This window comes from Salvelinus alpinus, chromosome 12 (genome assembly GCF_045679555.1).
Source record: "Salvelinus alpinus chromosome 12, SLU_Salpinus.1, whole genome shotgun sequence".
NCBI classification, from domain to species: domain Eukaryota; kingdom Metazoa; phylum Chordata; class Actinopteri; order Salmoniformes; family Salmonidae; genus Salvelinus; species Salvelinus alpinus.
The window spans coordinates 27,488,680-27,507,325 of record NC_092097.1 but is presented as its reverse complement, the minus strand read 5'-3'; the positions used below and the strand labels follow the sequence as shown (position 1 = coordinate 27,507,325).

At 44.5% G+C, this 18,646-nt stretch overlaps 1 protein-coding gene across 1 annotated transcript; it reads left to right on the top strand.

Moving 5' to 3' along the window:
* Positions 1-446: 446 nt before the first annotated feature.
* Positions 447-18,579, top strand: LOC139535812 (ATP-dependent 6-phosphofructokinase, muscle type-like). Its single transcript, XM_071335631.1, has 23 exons — positions 447-523; positions 630-734; positions 3,933-4,006; positions 4,730-4,807; positions 5,706-5,895; positions 8,135-8,300; positions 8,385-8,429; positions 8,678-8,786; positions 8,944-9,039; positions 9,506-9,598; positions 9,826-9,951; positions 10,113-10,177; positions 10,270-10,333; positions 10,498-10,644; positions 12,429-12,499; positions 12,697-12,784; positions 13,008-13,160; positions 13,692-13,856; positions 13,985-14,046; positions 14,181-14,292; positions 17,062-17,161; positions 17,477-17,582; positions 17,966-18,579. The coding sequence occupies exons 2-23, from the start codon at positions 644-646 to the stop codon at positions 18,117-18,119; spliced, it is 2,355 nt and encodes a 784-aa protein (XP_071191732.1). The 5' UTR covers positions 447-523; positions 630-643; the 3' UTR covers positions 18,120-18,579.
* The last annotated feature ends 67 nt before the right edge of the window (positions 18,580-18,646 follow it).

Genomic DNA, 18,646 nt, shown 5'->3' with positions numbered 1-18,646 from the left:
CCTACATGTACGAATTACCTCGACTAACCTGTACCCCCGCACACTGACTCAGTACCGGTACCCCCTGTATATAGCCTCATTGTTATTTTATTGTGTTACTTTTTTAATTTTTTACTTTAGTTTATTTAGTAAATACTCTATTTTCTTTAAACTGCATTGATGGTTAAGCACTTGTAAATTAGCATTTCACGGTAAGGTCTACACCTGTTGTATTCGGCACATGTGACAAATAAAATGTGATTTTAAGTACTTTTGGGTGTCAGGGAAAATGTATGGAGTAAAAAGTATAATATTTTCTTAAGGAATGTAGTGAAGTAAAAGGTGTCAAAAATAGAAATAGTCAAGTACAGAAACCCCCAAAACGCCGTAAGTATTTTTACTTAAGTACTTTACACCACTGGCTCTCATCACGCGCGTGCCTCAGATTCCTGTCAAGCAGAGGCGGGGTTAAACTGCGTCCCCCCTGTCCCATTCAGTCACTTTCCTAGTCAGGCAGGCAGAGAGAGTGAGAGGAGAGAAAGAGGTGAGAGGAGAGAGACACTCTACTGCATTAAACCACACACTATAGCGGCAGGGCTAGGCTAATCCTTCTCTGCCATCTTGTCTTTCTTTCCCTTCTCCATTCACAGGCAGATCCAGGACCATGGCACACCATGAAGCACCCCATAAAGACCCCAGAAAGATGGGCATCGGCCGCTCCATCGCCGTGCTGACCTCCGGAGGCGATGCCCAGGGTGAGTGGGACGGTCGAGGGCAGGGGAGTTCCAGGGGACTGGTAGGGGGAAGCTACAGCTCCAGCTCCAAGGGCACGGGAAATATGAGGGAGGACAGACAGCCCAGAGGCTTGTTGTTAATCTGCAGGTGGCTGAGTCGGGCCAGAGTAATATCAGTCTTTGGGAACAGTTCCCATTTGCATGTGGCAGCAGCAAACTGTGAGACGTTTTACTTCAAGTCAACAATTCCCATAATTCACGCTCAGAGCTCTCAGTGGCTCTCATGGAATTTGGAGTAGGAAAACAATAGAGTTTAGGGAGTTAAAGTAAGAAGTGATTTGTAAATATAATTTGTGTTGTTCAAAGTCATGGCTGTACTTCAGGGTGATGCATAGACTGACTATACTACAGAAATGCATAGATTTTTTTTCACACTGAAATGTGTCACAGCACATATGTACTGTATCAACTAATAGAAAGCATGCCTCTTATTCTTGTGGTTTGAAGTCCAACTGTTGACAGGGTGGTTCAGTCACAGTTACAGTCACACAGTTTGCCACACCCACTACCAAATAAACTGTAATGATTGTAGAATGAGGAGTTCTGATATTAAAATGATATGTTGTCACACTGTTGAACATATGAGATGTATTACATGTATTACATGGCACGTAAAAACCCCTCCTCTCGGTTGTCACCAAGATATCTTATCACATGGAAAGGGCAACGTGAAATTTTCCATCCAAGGTTTCCAGGGTCACCGGAGCATTCGCACTCGTTCACTACTCCCCACAAATTAAAAATCATTGGATTGGTGTAGGCATGGCTAGAGGGACTTTCCATAAACCAGTCATTTTGTTTTAAATCAATCAATGGAAGAGAACTAGTACACACATCAGGAGAAAGGAAAGATTATTAGGACATCCCGAAGCCTTCCCCCTGACCTTTAGCTGGATGATAAATACCTCCCCTTGGAACTTTGGGATGTCTGCCGCTGACCACATATGACCATATGTCAGGGAGCTGTCTGTCTGTCTGAACTTTACATCGTTATGGAGCTGGGTGGCTCGTGTCGGCTTGACGTTAATCCAAGGTTCTCTCTCTCTCTGTTTTTTATTCTATTTCTATACACCCTGGCTGCTCTGTTCTTTAAATATTCACCCGTATCTTTATCTTTCCTCCATTTCCCTCTTTCCCTCGCAATCTCTCAGTGTCTGGAGGGGGGTAATTTTAGAGGGGTGACCTTTCTGTCATATGACATGGAGAGGTGGAGGAGGAGGAATAGTGAAGTGTGCCACCCTATCCCTCCTCTATCCTCTCCCTCTTCCACCTATCTTTTTACTCCATGCATGTTGAAAGGGGAGACACTCTTGCCACCTCAACAGACACACTATCCACATGTGTTGCCCTTTAGACTGGAGCTGGTGTATTGAGACAATGAGCTGGTAAAATGCACCTCTCTCCCCTGTCTCCCCTGTCTGCCCTGTCTCTCCTGTCTGTCCTGTCTGCCTTACTCTCCCTGTCTGCCTTGTCTGCCCTGCCAGTTCAGTGACACAGAGACATAGGCAGTTACATTCCAACTACATGCCCAGGAGAGCTTAAAAGTGCATTGTCATTCCAATTATGTGAATGTGACAGGAGAGCTCTTCAGTGTTCCACTGTGCTATGGTTCCTCTCAGCCATACATGACGATCAGGGGCCCAAGTTATTCCTGACCATGTGAACTCACAGTCAAGCCCTACACGGGCATGCATTTTAAGCCTGAACCCTACCCTCTGGACCCTAGTACACGATTATCATCATGATCGGGTACATGTACATGCTTATTTGATGTTCAGTAAAATCACAAAAATTAGACGAGTCTGTTAAGAATGAAATGATAGAGTAAAGAGATACCAGCTGTTGTGAGGGTTTAACCTTGTCTGGGGTCCTGAACTGTTATTTAGCCCATTTAGCTTCCATATAAACCAGTCACTCTGGTACTAATGTGGCTGGCCCCTGGTGTTTCCTATAGACACTGAACAAAAATATAAACACAACATGTAAAGTGTTGGTCCTATGTTTCATGAGCTGAAATAAAAAATCCCAGAAATTGTCTCTAGGCACAAAAATAGTATTTCTCTCAAATGTTGTGCACAAATTTGTTTACATCCCTGTTAGTGAGCATTTCTCCTTTGCAAAGATAATCCATCCATCTGACAGGTGTGGCACATCAAGAAGGTGATTAACATCATGATCATTACACAGGTGCATCTTGTGCTGGGGACAATGAAAGGCCACTCTAAAATGTGCAGTTTAGTCACACAACACAATGCCGCAGATCTCTTGAGGGAGCATGCAATTGGCATGCTGACTGCAGGAATGTCCACCAGAGCTGTTGCCAAAGAACTCAATGTTCATTTCTCTACCATAAGCTGTTTTAGAGAATTTGGTAGTACGTCGAACCGGCCTCACAACCGCAGACCACGTGTATGGCGTTGTGAGGGCGATGATTTTCTGAGTCAATGTTGTGAACTGAGTGCCCCATGTTGGCGTTGGGGTTACAGTATGGTATGGACAGGCATTAGCCAGGGACAACGAATACAATTACATTTTATCAATGGCAATTTCAATGCACAGAGATACTGTACCATGACAAGATCCTGAGGCCCAAGGATCTGTACACAATTCCTGGAAGCTGAAAATGTCCCAATTCTTCCATGGCCCGCATACTCACCAGACATGTCAGCCATTGAACATGTTTGGGATGCTCTGGATTTACGTATACAACAGTGTATTCCAGTTCCCGCCAATATCCAGCAACATCGCACAGCCATTGAAGAGGAAAGGGACAACATTCCACAGGCCACAATCAACAGCCTGATCAATTATATGCATGAGGCAAATGGTGGTCACACCAGATACTGACTGGTTTTCTGATTCATGCCCCTACCTTTATTTTAAGGTAACTTTGACCAACATATGCATATCTGTATTCCCAGTCATGTGAAATCCATAGATTAGAATTTATTTCAATTGACCAATTTTCTGTAACTCAGTAAAATCTTTGAAATTGTTGCATGTTGCGTTTATATTTTTGTTCAGTATAATTATGCATATGTCAAATTTGTAGCACACAGCATGAAAGCTTAATCACACTATGTTGTGCGTCATAGTTCAAAACCACCTGTGCAGGTGGGACTGTGTCAGTGATGTTTAAACAACCATTCTGTGCTACAGGTATGAATGCTGCTGTGAGGGCCACAGTCAGAATGGGCATCTACACTGGGGCCAAGGTCTACTTCGTTCATGAAGTTAGTACCTGACTTGTATCCACCCCATCTCATCTACTATTTCATGTTACCCATACTCTATAACTGTTAAAGGTCCAATGCAGCCATTTTTATCTCAATATCAAATAATTTCTGGGTATCAATTAAGTACCTCACTGTGACTGTTTTCGATTAAAATTGGGAAATAAACAAAAATTACTTTTTAGCAAAGAGCAATTTCTCAAGCAAGAATTTTGCTGGGACTGTCTGGGAGTGGTGTCTTCACTATTATTCTACAATGTAGAAAAATAGTAAAAATAAAGAAAGACCCTTGAATGAGTAGGTGTGTCCAAACCTTTGACTGTACTGTATATAAAACACTGGAAATGTCACGTTTTTGACTGCACTGGGCCTTTAAATAATACAGATTACAATGGGGGTACTTCAACCTGAGCCTCAAACTCCACAGCACTGCAGGATTTACTACTCCATGGTACTTAATTGACTGATTAATGTTATTGCCCAGAGATTCCACCTACCTGGTGTCTCAAGTTTGAATCAATCCCTGATTAGAGGGGATAGGATGTAAACCAGCAGCGCTAAGGCCCCCAAGAACTGGATTTGAGAAAGGGCGATGTTACTTTGAATTTTCCATGCCTGTTACCTTAACGTAAAGGTCTGTCAGATAAGCCACCTCAGTTACCCTGGGTTTCACCTTAGATACTCCCACGACTGTGAGTGACAAGTTTGTGTCTTCGTCTCCAGGGTTACCAGGGTCTGGTGGATGGAGGTGACAACATCAAACTTGCCACCTGGGAGAGTGTGTCTATGATGCTGCATCTGGTGAGCACACATATTGTATACAGTATACACACACACTCACCCACACAAAATCACATGCATAGACAAAAAGCATGCTTGCACACACTCACACACATTCACCACATGCATTCATAGACACACATGCATATAGACACACAGACACTCCCAGAAACATGCAAGCACATGCATGACACATACATACACATGTGCACACACACACAAACACAGACACACACACACACACTCACTCACTCTCCAATTACCTCCACCCTCCCACTGTCTTGAGCTCTCCTTAGTTCCTGACCAAATGTAACCTTTCAGTGAAGGACGTGGAATCTGTCCTCTGTAACTCAAGCTGGTCCTAGACCAGTGACCCTCTTGCCAGGAGGAACTAATCAAATGTCAGAGTTCATTGGATTTAATGGGCTTCAGAAGGAGAGGTTGGGGTTTCATCTTCCTCCTTTCCTTTCTCTCTCTCCATTCTCTCTCTCTTCTCTCTCTCGCGCTCTCTCTATTTCTCTCTCTCCTTCCTTCTCTCTCTCATTCCCTCTCTCTCTCTCTCTCTCTCTCTCTCTCTCTCTCTCTCTCTCTCTCTCTCTCTCTCTCTCTCTCTCTCTCTCTCTCTCTCTCTCTCTCTCTCTCTCCTGCTCTTTTTGTGGTGTTTTTAGTGTAATGAGGATGGCTCATTAAAGTAAGACAAAAAGTATCTCCCTCTCTCTCACACGTACACACACACACTATATTCATGAACCACAATCTCTCTCATCGCTCTCTGCCTATAACCCACATTATTTCCTTCTCTACTTCCTCCTCCATCTCTCCCTCTTTTTTAGCCCAACTGAATGTGTTCTGTTGGCAGACTATGTGGGTTCTGTTTGTGTCATTCACTGATCCCGCCCCCTCTACTGTCTCTTCTCAGGGTGGAACTGTGATTGGCAGTGCCCGCTGTATGGACTTCAAAGAGAAGTGGGGGCGTCTGAAGGCCGCCTGCAACTTGGTCAAACTGGGCATCACCAATCTGTGTGTGATCGGCGGCGATGGTAGCTTGACTGGTGCCAACCAGTTCCGTACAGAGTGGAGCGAGCTGCTGGCTGACCTGACAAAAGGGGGTGAGATACCTGGGCCACCAACAAGACTACATTACCCAGCAACCTTCACTCAAAAGCACCCAATAATATAAAACATCATGTAACCCACTACTACAACCAGTCACGTTTTAGATTATCAAATCAAATTTCAAATCAAATCAAATTTATATAGCCCTTCTTAGATCAGCTGATATCTCAAAGTGCTGTACAGAAACCCAGCCTAAAAACCCAAACAGCAAGCAATGCAGGTGTAGAAGCATGGTGGCTAGGAAAAACTCCCTAGAAAGGCCAAAACCTAGGAAGAAACCTAGAGAGGAACCAGGCTATGAGGGGTGGCCAGTCCTCTTCTGGCTGTGCCAGGTGGAGATTATAACAGAACATGGCCAAGATGTTCAAATGTTCATAAATGACCAGCATGGTCAAATAATAATAATCACAGTAGTTGTCAAGGGTGCAACAGGTCAGCACCTCAGGAGTAAATTCCATAGCCGCAGGCAGAACAGTTGAAACTGGAGCAGCAGCACGGCCAGGTGGATTGGGGACAGCAAGGAGTTATCATGCCAGGTAGTCCTGAGGCATGGTCCTAGGGCTCAGACTACACTCAATCATAGGACCTACTGAAGAGATGAGTCTTCAATAAAGACTTAAAGGTTGAGACCGAGTCTGCGTCTCTCACATGGGTAGGCAGACCATTCCATAAAAATGGAGCTCTATAGGAGAAAGCCCTGCCTCCAGATGTTTGCTTAGAAATTCTAGGGACAATTAGGAGGCCTGCGTCTTGTGACCGTAGCGTACGTGTAGGTATGTACGGCAGGACCAAATCAGAAAGATAGGTAGGAGCAAGCCCATGTAATGCTTTGTAGGTTAGCAGTAAAACCTTGAAATCAGCCCTTTCCCTTAACAGGAAGCCAGTGTAAGGAGGCTAGCACTGGAGTAATATGATCAAATTCTTTGGTTCTAGTCAGGATTCTAGCAGCCGTATTTAGCACTAACTGAAGTTTATTTCGTGCTTTATCCGGGTAGCCGGAAAGTAGAGCATTGCAGTAGTCTAACCTAGAAGTAACAAAAGCATGGATAAATTTTCCTGCATCCTTTTTGGACAGAAAATGTCTGATTTTTGCAATGTTACGTAGATGGAAAAAAGCTGTCCTTGAAACAGTCTTGATATGTTCGTCAAAAGAGAGATCAGGGTCCAGAGTAACGCCGAGGTCCTTCACAGTTTTATTTGAGACGGCTGTACAACCATCAAAATTAATTGTCAGATTCAACAGAAGATCTCTTTGTTTCTTGGGACCTAGGACAAGCATCTCTGTTTTGTCCGAGTTTAAAAGTAAAAAGTTTGCAGCCATCCCCTTCCTTATGTCTGAAACACAGGCTTCCAGCGAGAGCAATTTTGGGGCTTCACCATGTTTCATTGAAATGTACAGCTGTGTGTCATCCGCATAGCAGTGAAAGTTAACATTATGTTTTTGAATGACATCCCCAAGAGGTAAAATATATAGTGAAAACAATAGTGGTCCTAAAACGGAACCTTGAGGAACACCGAAATTTACAGTTGATTTGTCAGAGGACAAACCATCCACAGAGACAAACTGATATCTTTCCGACAGATAAGATCTAAACCAGGTCAGAACTTGTCCGTGTAGACCAATTTGGGTTTCCAATCTCTCCAAAAGAATGTGGTGATTGATGGTATCAAAAGCAGCACTAAGGTCTAGGAGCACGAGGACAGATGCAGAGCCTCGGTATGACGCCATTTAAAGGTCATTTACCACCTTCACAAGTACAGTCTCAGTGCTATGATGGGGTCTAAAACCAGACTGAAGCATTTCGTATACATTGTTTGTCTTCAGGAAGGCAGTGAGTTGCTGCGCAACAGCTTTTTCTAACATTTTTGAGAGGAATGGGAGATTCGATATAGGCCGATAGTTTTTTATATTTTCTGGGTCAAGGTTTGGCTTTTTCAAGAGAGGCTCGTTTTAGGAGGGGATTAGGTTATCATTCCTTATCATCTAAAAGCCAAACTGATCCATATGTGGCTCCTTATAGTGTACTTTAATGCCTCCTTGTGGACCCAAGTAATTTATCCAAAGTGACTTACAGTAGTTCTTGCATTTATTTTCAAATGGGTGGCCCCAGCTGGCATCAAGCCCACGACCTGGGTGTTGCAAGGGCTATGTTCTACCAACTGAGCCACACAGGACCACAAGTAGTGTATTAAATGTGAGAGTTGACTGCTAGTTTGTGTGTCTACCACCAGGAAAGATCTCAGCGGAGGAGGCTAAGCGTTCTTCTCATCTCAACATCGTGGGCATGGTGGGCTCTATCGACAACGACTTCTGTGGCACTGACATGACCATCGGCACCGACTCTGCACTGCACCGCATCATAGAGGTGGTGGACGCCATCACGACTACTGCACAGAGGTACACACATAACACACACACACACACCAATATTAAGTCATTTGTGAACATGAGTAAATCTCTTTCACTTATTTCTGTTGACAGTCACCAGAGGACCTTTATCCTGGAGGTGATGGGCAGACACTGCGGGTGCGTGCCTGACTGTGTGTGTGTGTGTGTGTGTGTGTGTGTGTGTGTGTGTGTGTGTGTGTGTGTGTGTGTGTGTGTGTGTGTGTGTGTGTGTGTGTGTGTGTGTGTGTGTGTGTGTGTGTGTGTGTGTGTGTGTGTGTGTGTGTGTGTGTGTGTGTGTGTGTGTGTGTGTGTGTGTGTGTGTGTGTGTGTGTGTGTGCATCTGTGCGTGCCTGTGTGTGTATTAACATTGCTCTCTGTCTCCACAGTTACCTGGCCCTGGTGACTGCTTTGGCCTGTGGTGCTGACTGGGTGTTCATCCCAGAAATGCCCCCAGAGGAAAACTGGGAGGAACATTTGTGCAAAAGATTGATTGCGGTACCACACCTCCTGTCCTTCTCCCGCTATCCCTCTATTCTTCTATCCCTCAATCCTTTCTCCACCTCTTCTGATTGAGCCTCTCTTTATCTATTTGACCCTCTCTCTTCCTTATATACTAACACACAAAACAACGCTCTCTCCGTCTCTCTCTCAGCAAAGGGGGCGTGGTTCTCGTCTGAACGTCATCATTCTGGCAGAGGGAGCCCAGGACCGTAACCAGAAACCCATCACCTGTGACCAAGTCAAAAATGTGAGATATGACATCCCCCAGTCAGTAGAAGCTGGCCCTAACCTCTGAAACAGGCTGAGATGGCGGTGATGAAGAGGGCTCGCTAGTTCCTGCTCTACTCTTCTTTTTTATGGCCCAATTTAAAAATTATTACTTTGCTTGCTATACTTATGCAAAAACATTAATTCTATTCTACTGAGCCATTTACTTTATGTTTGTATTATTTTATTATTTATTATTGTTGTTGCATTGTCCAGAAGGAACCTGCAAGTAAGCATTTTGTTGGATACCATGTGCATCCCGTATATACATTATGACTAATAAAACTTGAAACGTGGCCCAAATGGCATTTTATTCCCAATATAGAGAATAGGGTGCCATTTGGGACGCAGACACAGATTCCCTAATGGTTAAGGTTATAACGGGCTAGCGTAATGTGATCTGACAGAGGACTGATGCTGTAATCTCTCTGTGTCACTCTATACAGCTGGTATCCAAGAAACTTGGCTTCGACACCCGTTCCACTATCCTGGGACACGTACAGAGAGGTGGCACCCCCTCTGCTTTTGACAGAATCCTGGTAATCCATCTGTCTGTCACCACTTTGTGTCTGTCAATCAGTCTGTCTGTGCCTGTATTATTTTCACTCTGTTGTCTAATCTTTCTTGACCTTCAGGGTCATTATATAGTGCCTGTAATGTTCCTGTAATGATAATCAATCATTTATTAATTAATTAATGAATTAATTAATTCTCTCTCTCTCTCTCACTCTCTCTCTCTCTCTCTCTCTCTCTCTCTGTCCCCCAGGGTAGCAGGATGGGTGTGGAGGCTGTGATGGCTCTGTTGGAGGCCACCCCAGAAACCCCAGCCTGTGTTGTCAGTCTTTCTGGGAACATGGCCGTCAGGCTGCCTCTCATGGAGTGTGTCCAAGTGGTGAGCTATACACCTATGCCACATCAAACTGTTATATTTCCTCTCTTATTGTTGATAAATCACCTTTATTATCTACAGAGAGTTCTATTTCCTTTAACTCTAACATTTTCATTCTCTCCTCACTCCATTACCCCCTCCCTCCCTCTCTCTCTTTCTCTCAGACTAAAGATGTGACCGTAGCCATGACTGAGGGGAGATTTGAAGATGCTGTAAAGCTCAGGGGAAAGTGAGCCTTTTACTTGGCTTCTTTTATTCCTTCTTTATTTGCGCTTTGAGAAAAAAACCGTTGGTCATTTTCTTTTCACTGTCTGTTTGTAGGAGCTTTCAGAATAACTGGGACACATACAAAATGCTGGCTCACGTAACCCCACCAGAAATGAAGGTGAGTAACAGCAGCATTTTCTTTTTCTTGCTGTCTTGGTCACGTGTTTGGGCAACTGGTTGCACATTTGAAGGCGTTATAGGACTTTTTTCCAACAGTGTAGTTCTTATAATCATGTTGCGCCCAAAATACATCCTCTCTCTCTCCTGTTCTCCCACTCTCAGAGCAACATCAACATTGCCATTATAAATGTTGGCGCCCCCTGTGCTGGGATGAATGCAGCAGTGCGTGCAGCTGTCAGGGTCGGTATCATCCAGGGACACCAGATGCTAGCTGTACATGACGGCTTTGACGGCCTGGCTAACGGACAGGTGGGTCATTCCACCTGAGGATTTCCTGTAGTGGACAACTTGTTAGGAGATATCTCCTATCTCTTGAAGGGTGCACTCCGTCACTACTTCCCACAAATTGTAGGGCCCGATTCCAATTTAGGAAATTATGTTTTTCTTACACACACCTTTCCTATGCACTTCTCAGTGAATGAGTGTAATGGGCTTTGCAGGCGTGGTTCCCTTGCAAACGCTGAATACATTTAATTCAAGTGCTGAAATCCCTTCCACTTGCTGGCAAACAGATTTTCTTGTTGAGTTTCCATTCAATAACATTTTCAGTACATTTATCTTAAGCCATCCCTTTAAATACGGTGTACCTTTTAGTTATATTTTTGTCAACAGACTCACTAGAATATATCGAGAGAACGGGTTCAGAATATTACGGCTCAATGAAAGAAAGCCATCTAAATATATGCAGATTCATCTCCGTTTCAGCAATAATTGGTAGGGAAACATTTTCGTAGATTATTTAGGGGTAGGAAAGTATTTATGAATCATAAACGCACGAAAGAATAGTGTACAATATTAGGCTATACTCTCGTTTGTTGCCTGCGCTAACTAAGGAACTGTGCTGTGTCATGACACGGCCAAGTTTTGCGCCATGTGTCAGGTTCAAACTGTTACGGCTTGGTCTGCGCTCCGAACGATTTAATTAGCCTACATGTCATGTTTATATTATCAACCGTTACTAATGATCCTCAGCAACAACCACACGGCCGTGGCGGCGTTTACAGAGGAAGCAAATGAAGGTAAACGAAACAATGGAATTAAATGGAATGATAATGTAGTCTATACCAACTGAAGAGAACTAACAGTAAATTAGCAGTGTAATATGTGTTGTTATTAGGCCTACTGACAGTCAACACTGATACTGGCTAATATTCAACATGATAGAAATAGGAAGCAGAGAAAGTCAGGGGAGCCTATAATTAAGACAATCCAGAGTACACATTCCTCCAACTTAAAAGGCCATACAATTCAAATGATGCGTAATGGCACAGCATTTCAACTTCACTGGGGGAAGGTTGATATGTTGATATGCTTTAGTTTGCTGCCATATGACTGGTTTCATATTTGTCTCCAGCCATTAGAAGGTAAAATATATCTATAACAAGTGTCATTTATATTTACAATTCCCTTATCCAAACAGATTACTCATTTACCCATCTCTTTTCAATAGCTCTTATCAAGTTGTAAATTACAGAGCATGAAGAATGGTGTTATTTATATTGTAAAAAAATTAAGTAGATGCTTTTTCCACTTGGAACCGGTAGGTTCACTAGACCTTATTCATGGTTTCCTGGCACATAAAGGGGGTGGAATTATTATGGAATTAAGTCAAGGTCAGAATACGGTGTATCTGTACACACACCTCCACCACATCTTCATTTTTTTGATGCCAACCAAAATGAATAGCAGGTGAATAGCACGCTATTCTCGTGCTTAAGTTCAAGGTCAGAAAAGGCATAGAGAGAAAAGTGCATAAAAAGGGAATTCCATTCCATTTACACACGCTTAACTCGGGTCAGAATCGGGGACTTAAAGCATTGGATTGGTGGAGGCCTGGGCTAGTGGAGGTTTCCACCATTTCTTATACTAATCATTTCCTTTAAATTCAGCGAAGGGAAGTGAACAAGTGACATCATCAGGAACATCAGTTCATTGCCAAGTTGTTGCACAGCTCAACACAAATGACACACACGCATGTGCACACGCACGCACGCACAAACATACCATACTCATCTCTCTTTCCTCTTCTCCAGATTGAGCCTATCATCTGGGCTCAAGTGGGTGGATGGACTGGGAAGGGAGGGTCCAATCTCGGTACCAAGAGGTGAGACATCTCCACAGAGCCCACACACCAGTATGTAGTGCCTCGAGGTCTTCCTGACCATGTGACCTGTCCAGGAAAAGCTAAAAGTCACGTGTTTAGGATGAACCCAGGGCCCTAATTATAGGAATAGAAGCTTCTGTTGACAGATTAACCAGATGGTCACATTTAACTCTCTGTTTCTCCTCTCTGGTGTGAAGACACCTGCCAGGTAAAAACATTGAGCAAATCAGCCTGAACATTACCAAGTTCAACATCCATTCTCTGATCATCATCGGAGGCTTTGAGGTGAGGATCGAGGGGTAGGATTGGAGAGAGTGTTATGATGGTTCACTGGCCCACCGTCATGACACTTCATAGAATCGGTCCTTAAAGTATAAGTGTACAAATATTATTGATTGAAGATATTCATTAAGTATAAGCACTATAGTTGACGAACTATTAGTATCATGAATATTGTCATGTCTGTTGATGCCTAATCCAGATGTTGATGCCGTTGTCTCCTTGTCAGGCGTATCTGGGTGGTCTGGAGCTGGTGACAGCCAGGGAGATGTACGAGGAGCTGTGTATCCCCATGGTGGTCATTCCCGCCACCGTCTCCAACAATGTTCCCGGATCGGACTTCAGCATCGGAGCTGATACCGCCCTTAACACCATCACCATGGTCAGACATATCCTGATGCTTCGTCACTTTACCCTGCCTTTATGTACATATCTACCTCAAATACTTCATACCTCTGCACATTGATCTGGTACTTATACTCCCTGTATATAGATTCATTCTTGTGTATTTTACATACTCTGCACCGTTGGGAAGGACTCCTAACAAGCATTTCACGGTAAAGTCTACACCCATTTAATTCAGCGCATCTGACAAATAACATTTGATTTGACACACACACACGCTGTACCCCAGATAAACACACACACACACACACACACACACACACACACACACACACACACACACACACACACACACACACACACACACACACACACACACACACACACACACACACACACACACACACACACTGTACCCCAAATACACACATGCAGGCAAACACACACTCACACACACACTGTACCCCATACACACAAAGGTTTAAATACACATATGACAATACCCAGACACACATCCCTCCTCATACTTGCCCCTCTCTCTCTCTCTTTCTCTTCTTTCCTCTGTCAGACTTGCGACAGGATAAAGCAGTCTGCTGCTGGCACTAAGAGGAGAGTGTTCATCATTGAGACCATGGGGGGATACTGCGGCTACTTAGCAACCATGGCTGGCTTGTCATCTGGGGCTGATGATGCCTACATCTATGAAGAGCCTTTCCATATCCGTGACCTAGAGGTCAGAGGCCATACGCAGAATAACAAAGATGGATGGATAGATTATGTGGTATATTTCAGACATATCCCCAAAAATGGGGACCTTGGGCTGTTGAATCATGGTTTTACTGTTGTATTGTTTTATTGCAGCTGAACGTGGAGCATCTGATAGAAAAGATGAAGACCTCAGTGAAGAGAGGCCTCATTCTCAGGTGGGTGTGCTCTCCTCAAAATCACATCCTTGCCTGATATCCCTCAGACATTATCATTCTCTTGTTTCTCTTGTTACTACAACTAACAAATTATGTATTGTCTTATAATAATACTGCCCTCCTCCTGCCCACAGGAACTCTAATGCCAATGAGAACTACACCACACAGTTCCTCTACAACCTGTACTCAGAGGAGGGAAAGGGCACGTTCGACTGCAGGATGAATGTCCTAGGACACATGCAGCAGGTCTGATGGACGCTTCTTCTAGCTGTTTCATGGACTCAACTCTAAACCTGTAGCTAATATTTCTGAAGTAATATAAGGATTCCAGGGTTTTTCTGGATCAAAAAGGGGCTTAGGTGGTGGGTGTGGCGGGGTGTGTGGCAGGGGGTGTGGCAGGGGGCGTGGCAGGGAATGTGGCAGGGGGTGTGGCAGGGGGCGTTGCCGGTGGGTGAGGCAGGGGGTGTGGCAGGGGGTGAGGCAGGGGGTGTGGCAGGGAGTGTGGCAGGGGGTGTTGCAGTGGGTACTGTTGGCCCTTGGTTGCATTTTAAAGATCAAAATATATACTGTTAAATGTATTGTTGTTGTTTTTTTATTATTTTCCCTGACTGTCAAATTTTTATTTTGGTGATTGTTAGTTCTCAAAGATAAATATATATATATACAGTATATATTAGGTCCATTATCTTTTCCACATACTTTATATCTGGTTTTAGTTGTTTTAGTTAATACCGAAAGCGTTTTTTCCCATCCCTAAAAGGTTTTGTACACTGAGTTCCTAATATTGAGTTGCACCACCTTTTGCCCTCAGAACAGCTTCCTTTCGTCTGGCATGGACTACACAAGGTGTCGAAAGCGTTCCACAGGGATGCTGGCCCATGTTGATTCCATTGCTTCCCACAGTTATGTCAAGTTGGCTGGATGTCCTTTGTTTGGTGGACCATTCTTGATACACACGAAAACTGTTGAGTGTGAAATCCCAGGCAACGTTGTAGTTCTTGACACACTCAACCTGTTTTTTCCTGGCACCTACTACCATACCCTGTTCAAAGGCACTTAAATCTCTTGTCTTGCCCATCCACTCTTTGGTGCTCTTTGGTGCATTCAACTGTGTCAAGGCTTAAAAATTCTTCTTTAACCTTTCTCCTCCCCTTCATCTACACTGATTGAAATTACATCAATAAGGGATCATAGCTTTCACCTGGATTCACCTGGTCAGTCTATGTCATGGAAAGAGCAGGTGTTCTTATGTTTTGTACACTCAGTGTATATATACACTGCTCAAAAAAATAAAGGGAACACTTAAACAACACAATGTAACTCCAAGTCAATCACACTTCTGTGAAATCAAACTGTCCACTTAGGAAGCAACACTGATTGACAATAAATTTCACATGCTGTTGTGCAAATGGAATAGACAACAGGTGGAAATTATAGGCAATTAGCAAGACACCCCCAATAAAGGAGTGGTACTGCAGGTGGTGACCACAGACCACTTCTCAGTTCCTATGCTTCCTGGCTGATGTTTTGGTCACTTTTGAATGCTGGCGGTGCTTTCACTCTAGTGGTAGCATGAGACGTAGAGTCTACAACCCACACAAGTGGCTCAGGTAGTGCAGCTCATCCAGGATGGCACATCAATGCGAGCTGTGGCAAGAAGGTTTGCTGTGTCTGTCAGCGTAGTGTCCAGAGCATGGAGGCGCTACCAGGAGACAGGCCAGTACATCAGGAGAGGTGGAGGAGGCCGTAGGAGGGCAACAACCCAGCAGCAGGACCGCTACCTCCACCTTTGTGCAAGGAGGATTAGGAGGAGCACTGCCAGAGCCCTGCAAAATGACCTCCAGCCGGCCACAAATGTGCATGTGTCTGCTCAAACGGTCAGAAACAGACTCCATGAGGGTGGTATGAGGGCCCGACTTCCACAGGTGGGGGTTGTGCTTACAGCCCAACACCGTGCAGGACGTTTGGCATTTGCCAGAGAACACCAAGATTGGCAAATTCGCCACTGGCGCCCTGTGCTCTTCACAGATGAAAGCAGGTTCACACTGAGCACGTGACAGACGTGACAGAGTCTGGAGACGCCGTGGAGAACGTTCTGCTGCCTGCAACATCCTCCAGCATGACCGGTTTGGCGGTGGGTCAGTCATGGTGTGGGGTGGCATTTCTTTGGGGGGCAGCACAGCCCTCCATGTGCTCGCCAGAGGTAGCCTGACTGCCATTAGGTACCGAGATGAGATCCTCAGACTCCTTGTGAGACCATATGCTGGTGCGGTTGGCCCTGGGTTCCTCCTAATGCAAGACAATGCTAGACCTCATGTGGCTGGAGTGTGTCAGCAGTTCCTGCAAGAGGAAGGCATTGATGCTATGGACTGGCCCGCCCGTTCCCCAGACCTGAATCCAATTGAGCACATCTGGGACATCATGTCCTGCTCCATCCACCAACGCCACGTTGCACCACAGACTGTCCAGGAGTTGGCGGATGCTTTAGTCCAGGTCTGGGAGGAGATCCCTCAGGAGACCATCCGCCACCTCATCAGGAGCATGCCCAGGCGTTGTAGGGAGGTCATACAGGCACGTGGAGGCCACACACACTACTGAGCCTCATTTTGACTTGTTTTAAGGACATTACATCAAAGTTGGATCAGCCTGTAGTGTGGTTTTCCACTTTAATTTTGAGTGTGACTCCAAATCCAGACCTCCATGGGTTGATAAATTTGATTTCCATTGATCATTTTTGTGTGATTTTGTTGTCAGCACATTCAACTATGTAAAGAAAAAAGTATTTAATAAGAATATTTCATTCATTCAGATCTAGGATGTGTTATTTTAGTGTTCCCTTTATTTTTTTGAGCAGTGTATATAATTTTTTCCCTGGAATCAATTTATGTATATGCTCATATGGGAATAACTCTCTCTCATGATCTATCTATCTTTCTCTCTCCCTCTCTCTCTCTCTCTTGCTCTCATGCTCTCTCTCTCAATGTCTCTCTCTCTTTCTCTGTGTCTCACCACCAGGGTGGAACCCCCAGTCCCTTTGACAGGAATTTTGGTACCAAGATGGGATCCAAGTCTGTCCTGTGGCTGACTGACAAGCTGAAGGAGTGCTACAGACACGGTGAGGATCATTGACACACAGGACCAAATGTCTTCATCAGATGGAATTGACTTCATTTCTTCGATCACCTCAATACTTTTCCCATCAAGAAGCACAATGTCTTCATAACTTGCTCTCTATAATGCATTTACATAGATTCATGACCTTCTGTGCCCACTACCCCCATCCTGGTCCTAGGTAGGTGTTTAATCCAACTCCTCTGACTACTATTGTCCTGCCATGAGAGAGGAGCTGGATAAATCCCATATAAACAGGTCTGGGATCAGCCAGGCTACTGCCCTCCTATACTGATGCTGGCCCTCTTTGTGTCCCCAGGTCGTATCTTTGCCAACATGCCAGACTCTGCCTGTGTGCTGGGCATGAAGAAGAGATCCCTGGTCTTCCAGCCCCTGGCTTCCCTCAAGGACGACACTGACTTTGAGTAAGTCCTAGTCATCCCTCTGTTTCCACACTTCCTTCTCTTTCTCTCCTCCTTCTCCCTCCTGATTGTGACTATTCTTTATGTGTTCCACATTGAGTTCAATTGGGTTTTACTGACGACCAATGGTAGTTAAGTTGAAAGTGCTGTTGTCTGGAAGTCTGTGCCAATCCATTTAGAACCATTAAATGTTTCTTTGAACAGATTGCTCACAGAAAGCCAGCCCAGGTTCCTTCTAGCATTGCCCTTGTTATTTTTCCTCTATATCCTGTTTTCTTCCTCTCATCCCTTTGTCCTCCTCCTCCTCGCTCCCCTCTTCCACCACCCTGTCTTCTCTCTCCTCCCCCTCTTCTCCCTCACTCCACCCTTCCCTCCTCCCTCCATAGGCACCGTATCCCAAAGACAGAGTGGTGGCTGAGGCTAAGGCCCATCCTGAAAATCCTGGCCAAATATGACACTGTGGAAATGGACACCTCTGAGGTGGCTGCCATGGAGCACGTCATCAAGAAGACAGGCCTAGTCAAGGGGGGCAAAATGTAAACAAACAAATAAACACACACACATAAACACAACCTCACATAAACAAACACATACCGACCCTTGGTATTGCATCTCGGCCCACCCACTCCTATGAAGAGAAAGGGATGGTAACAGTCAACCATTCAGTCAACAGATGTGTGTAGCATCTCAGTGTAGTCCTAGTGGTTATGAGGAAGAGACTGTACATACAGTTTGTTGTGTGGAGCTTTGAACTGTTCTACATCACAGAAGTCATTCTACACCATTCTGCAGAATCCCTGCAACAATACTGTGCAGATCTCTCAGTGGAGTCAGTCTAACACTTTTATCTCAAAGCCACAAAAACACTCTCTGTGTGCTGTTTCCTGTGTCTGGCTCACTGCTTTCTCCCCTGTTTGTATGGCAGAACAGTTTACAAAATGAAGACTTATTTCTTGCATTGAAACTGAACTAGGATATGTAATAAAACTGCTTCATTTTTTGAGGTTTTATTTGTTTTTTTGCTACACACATGACATGATGAAAGATAATGTCAAATTTACTATGTT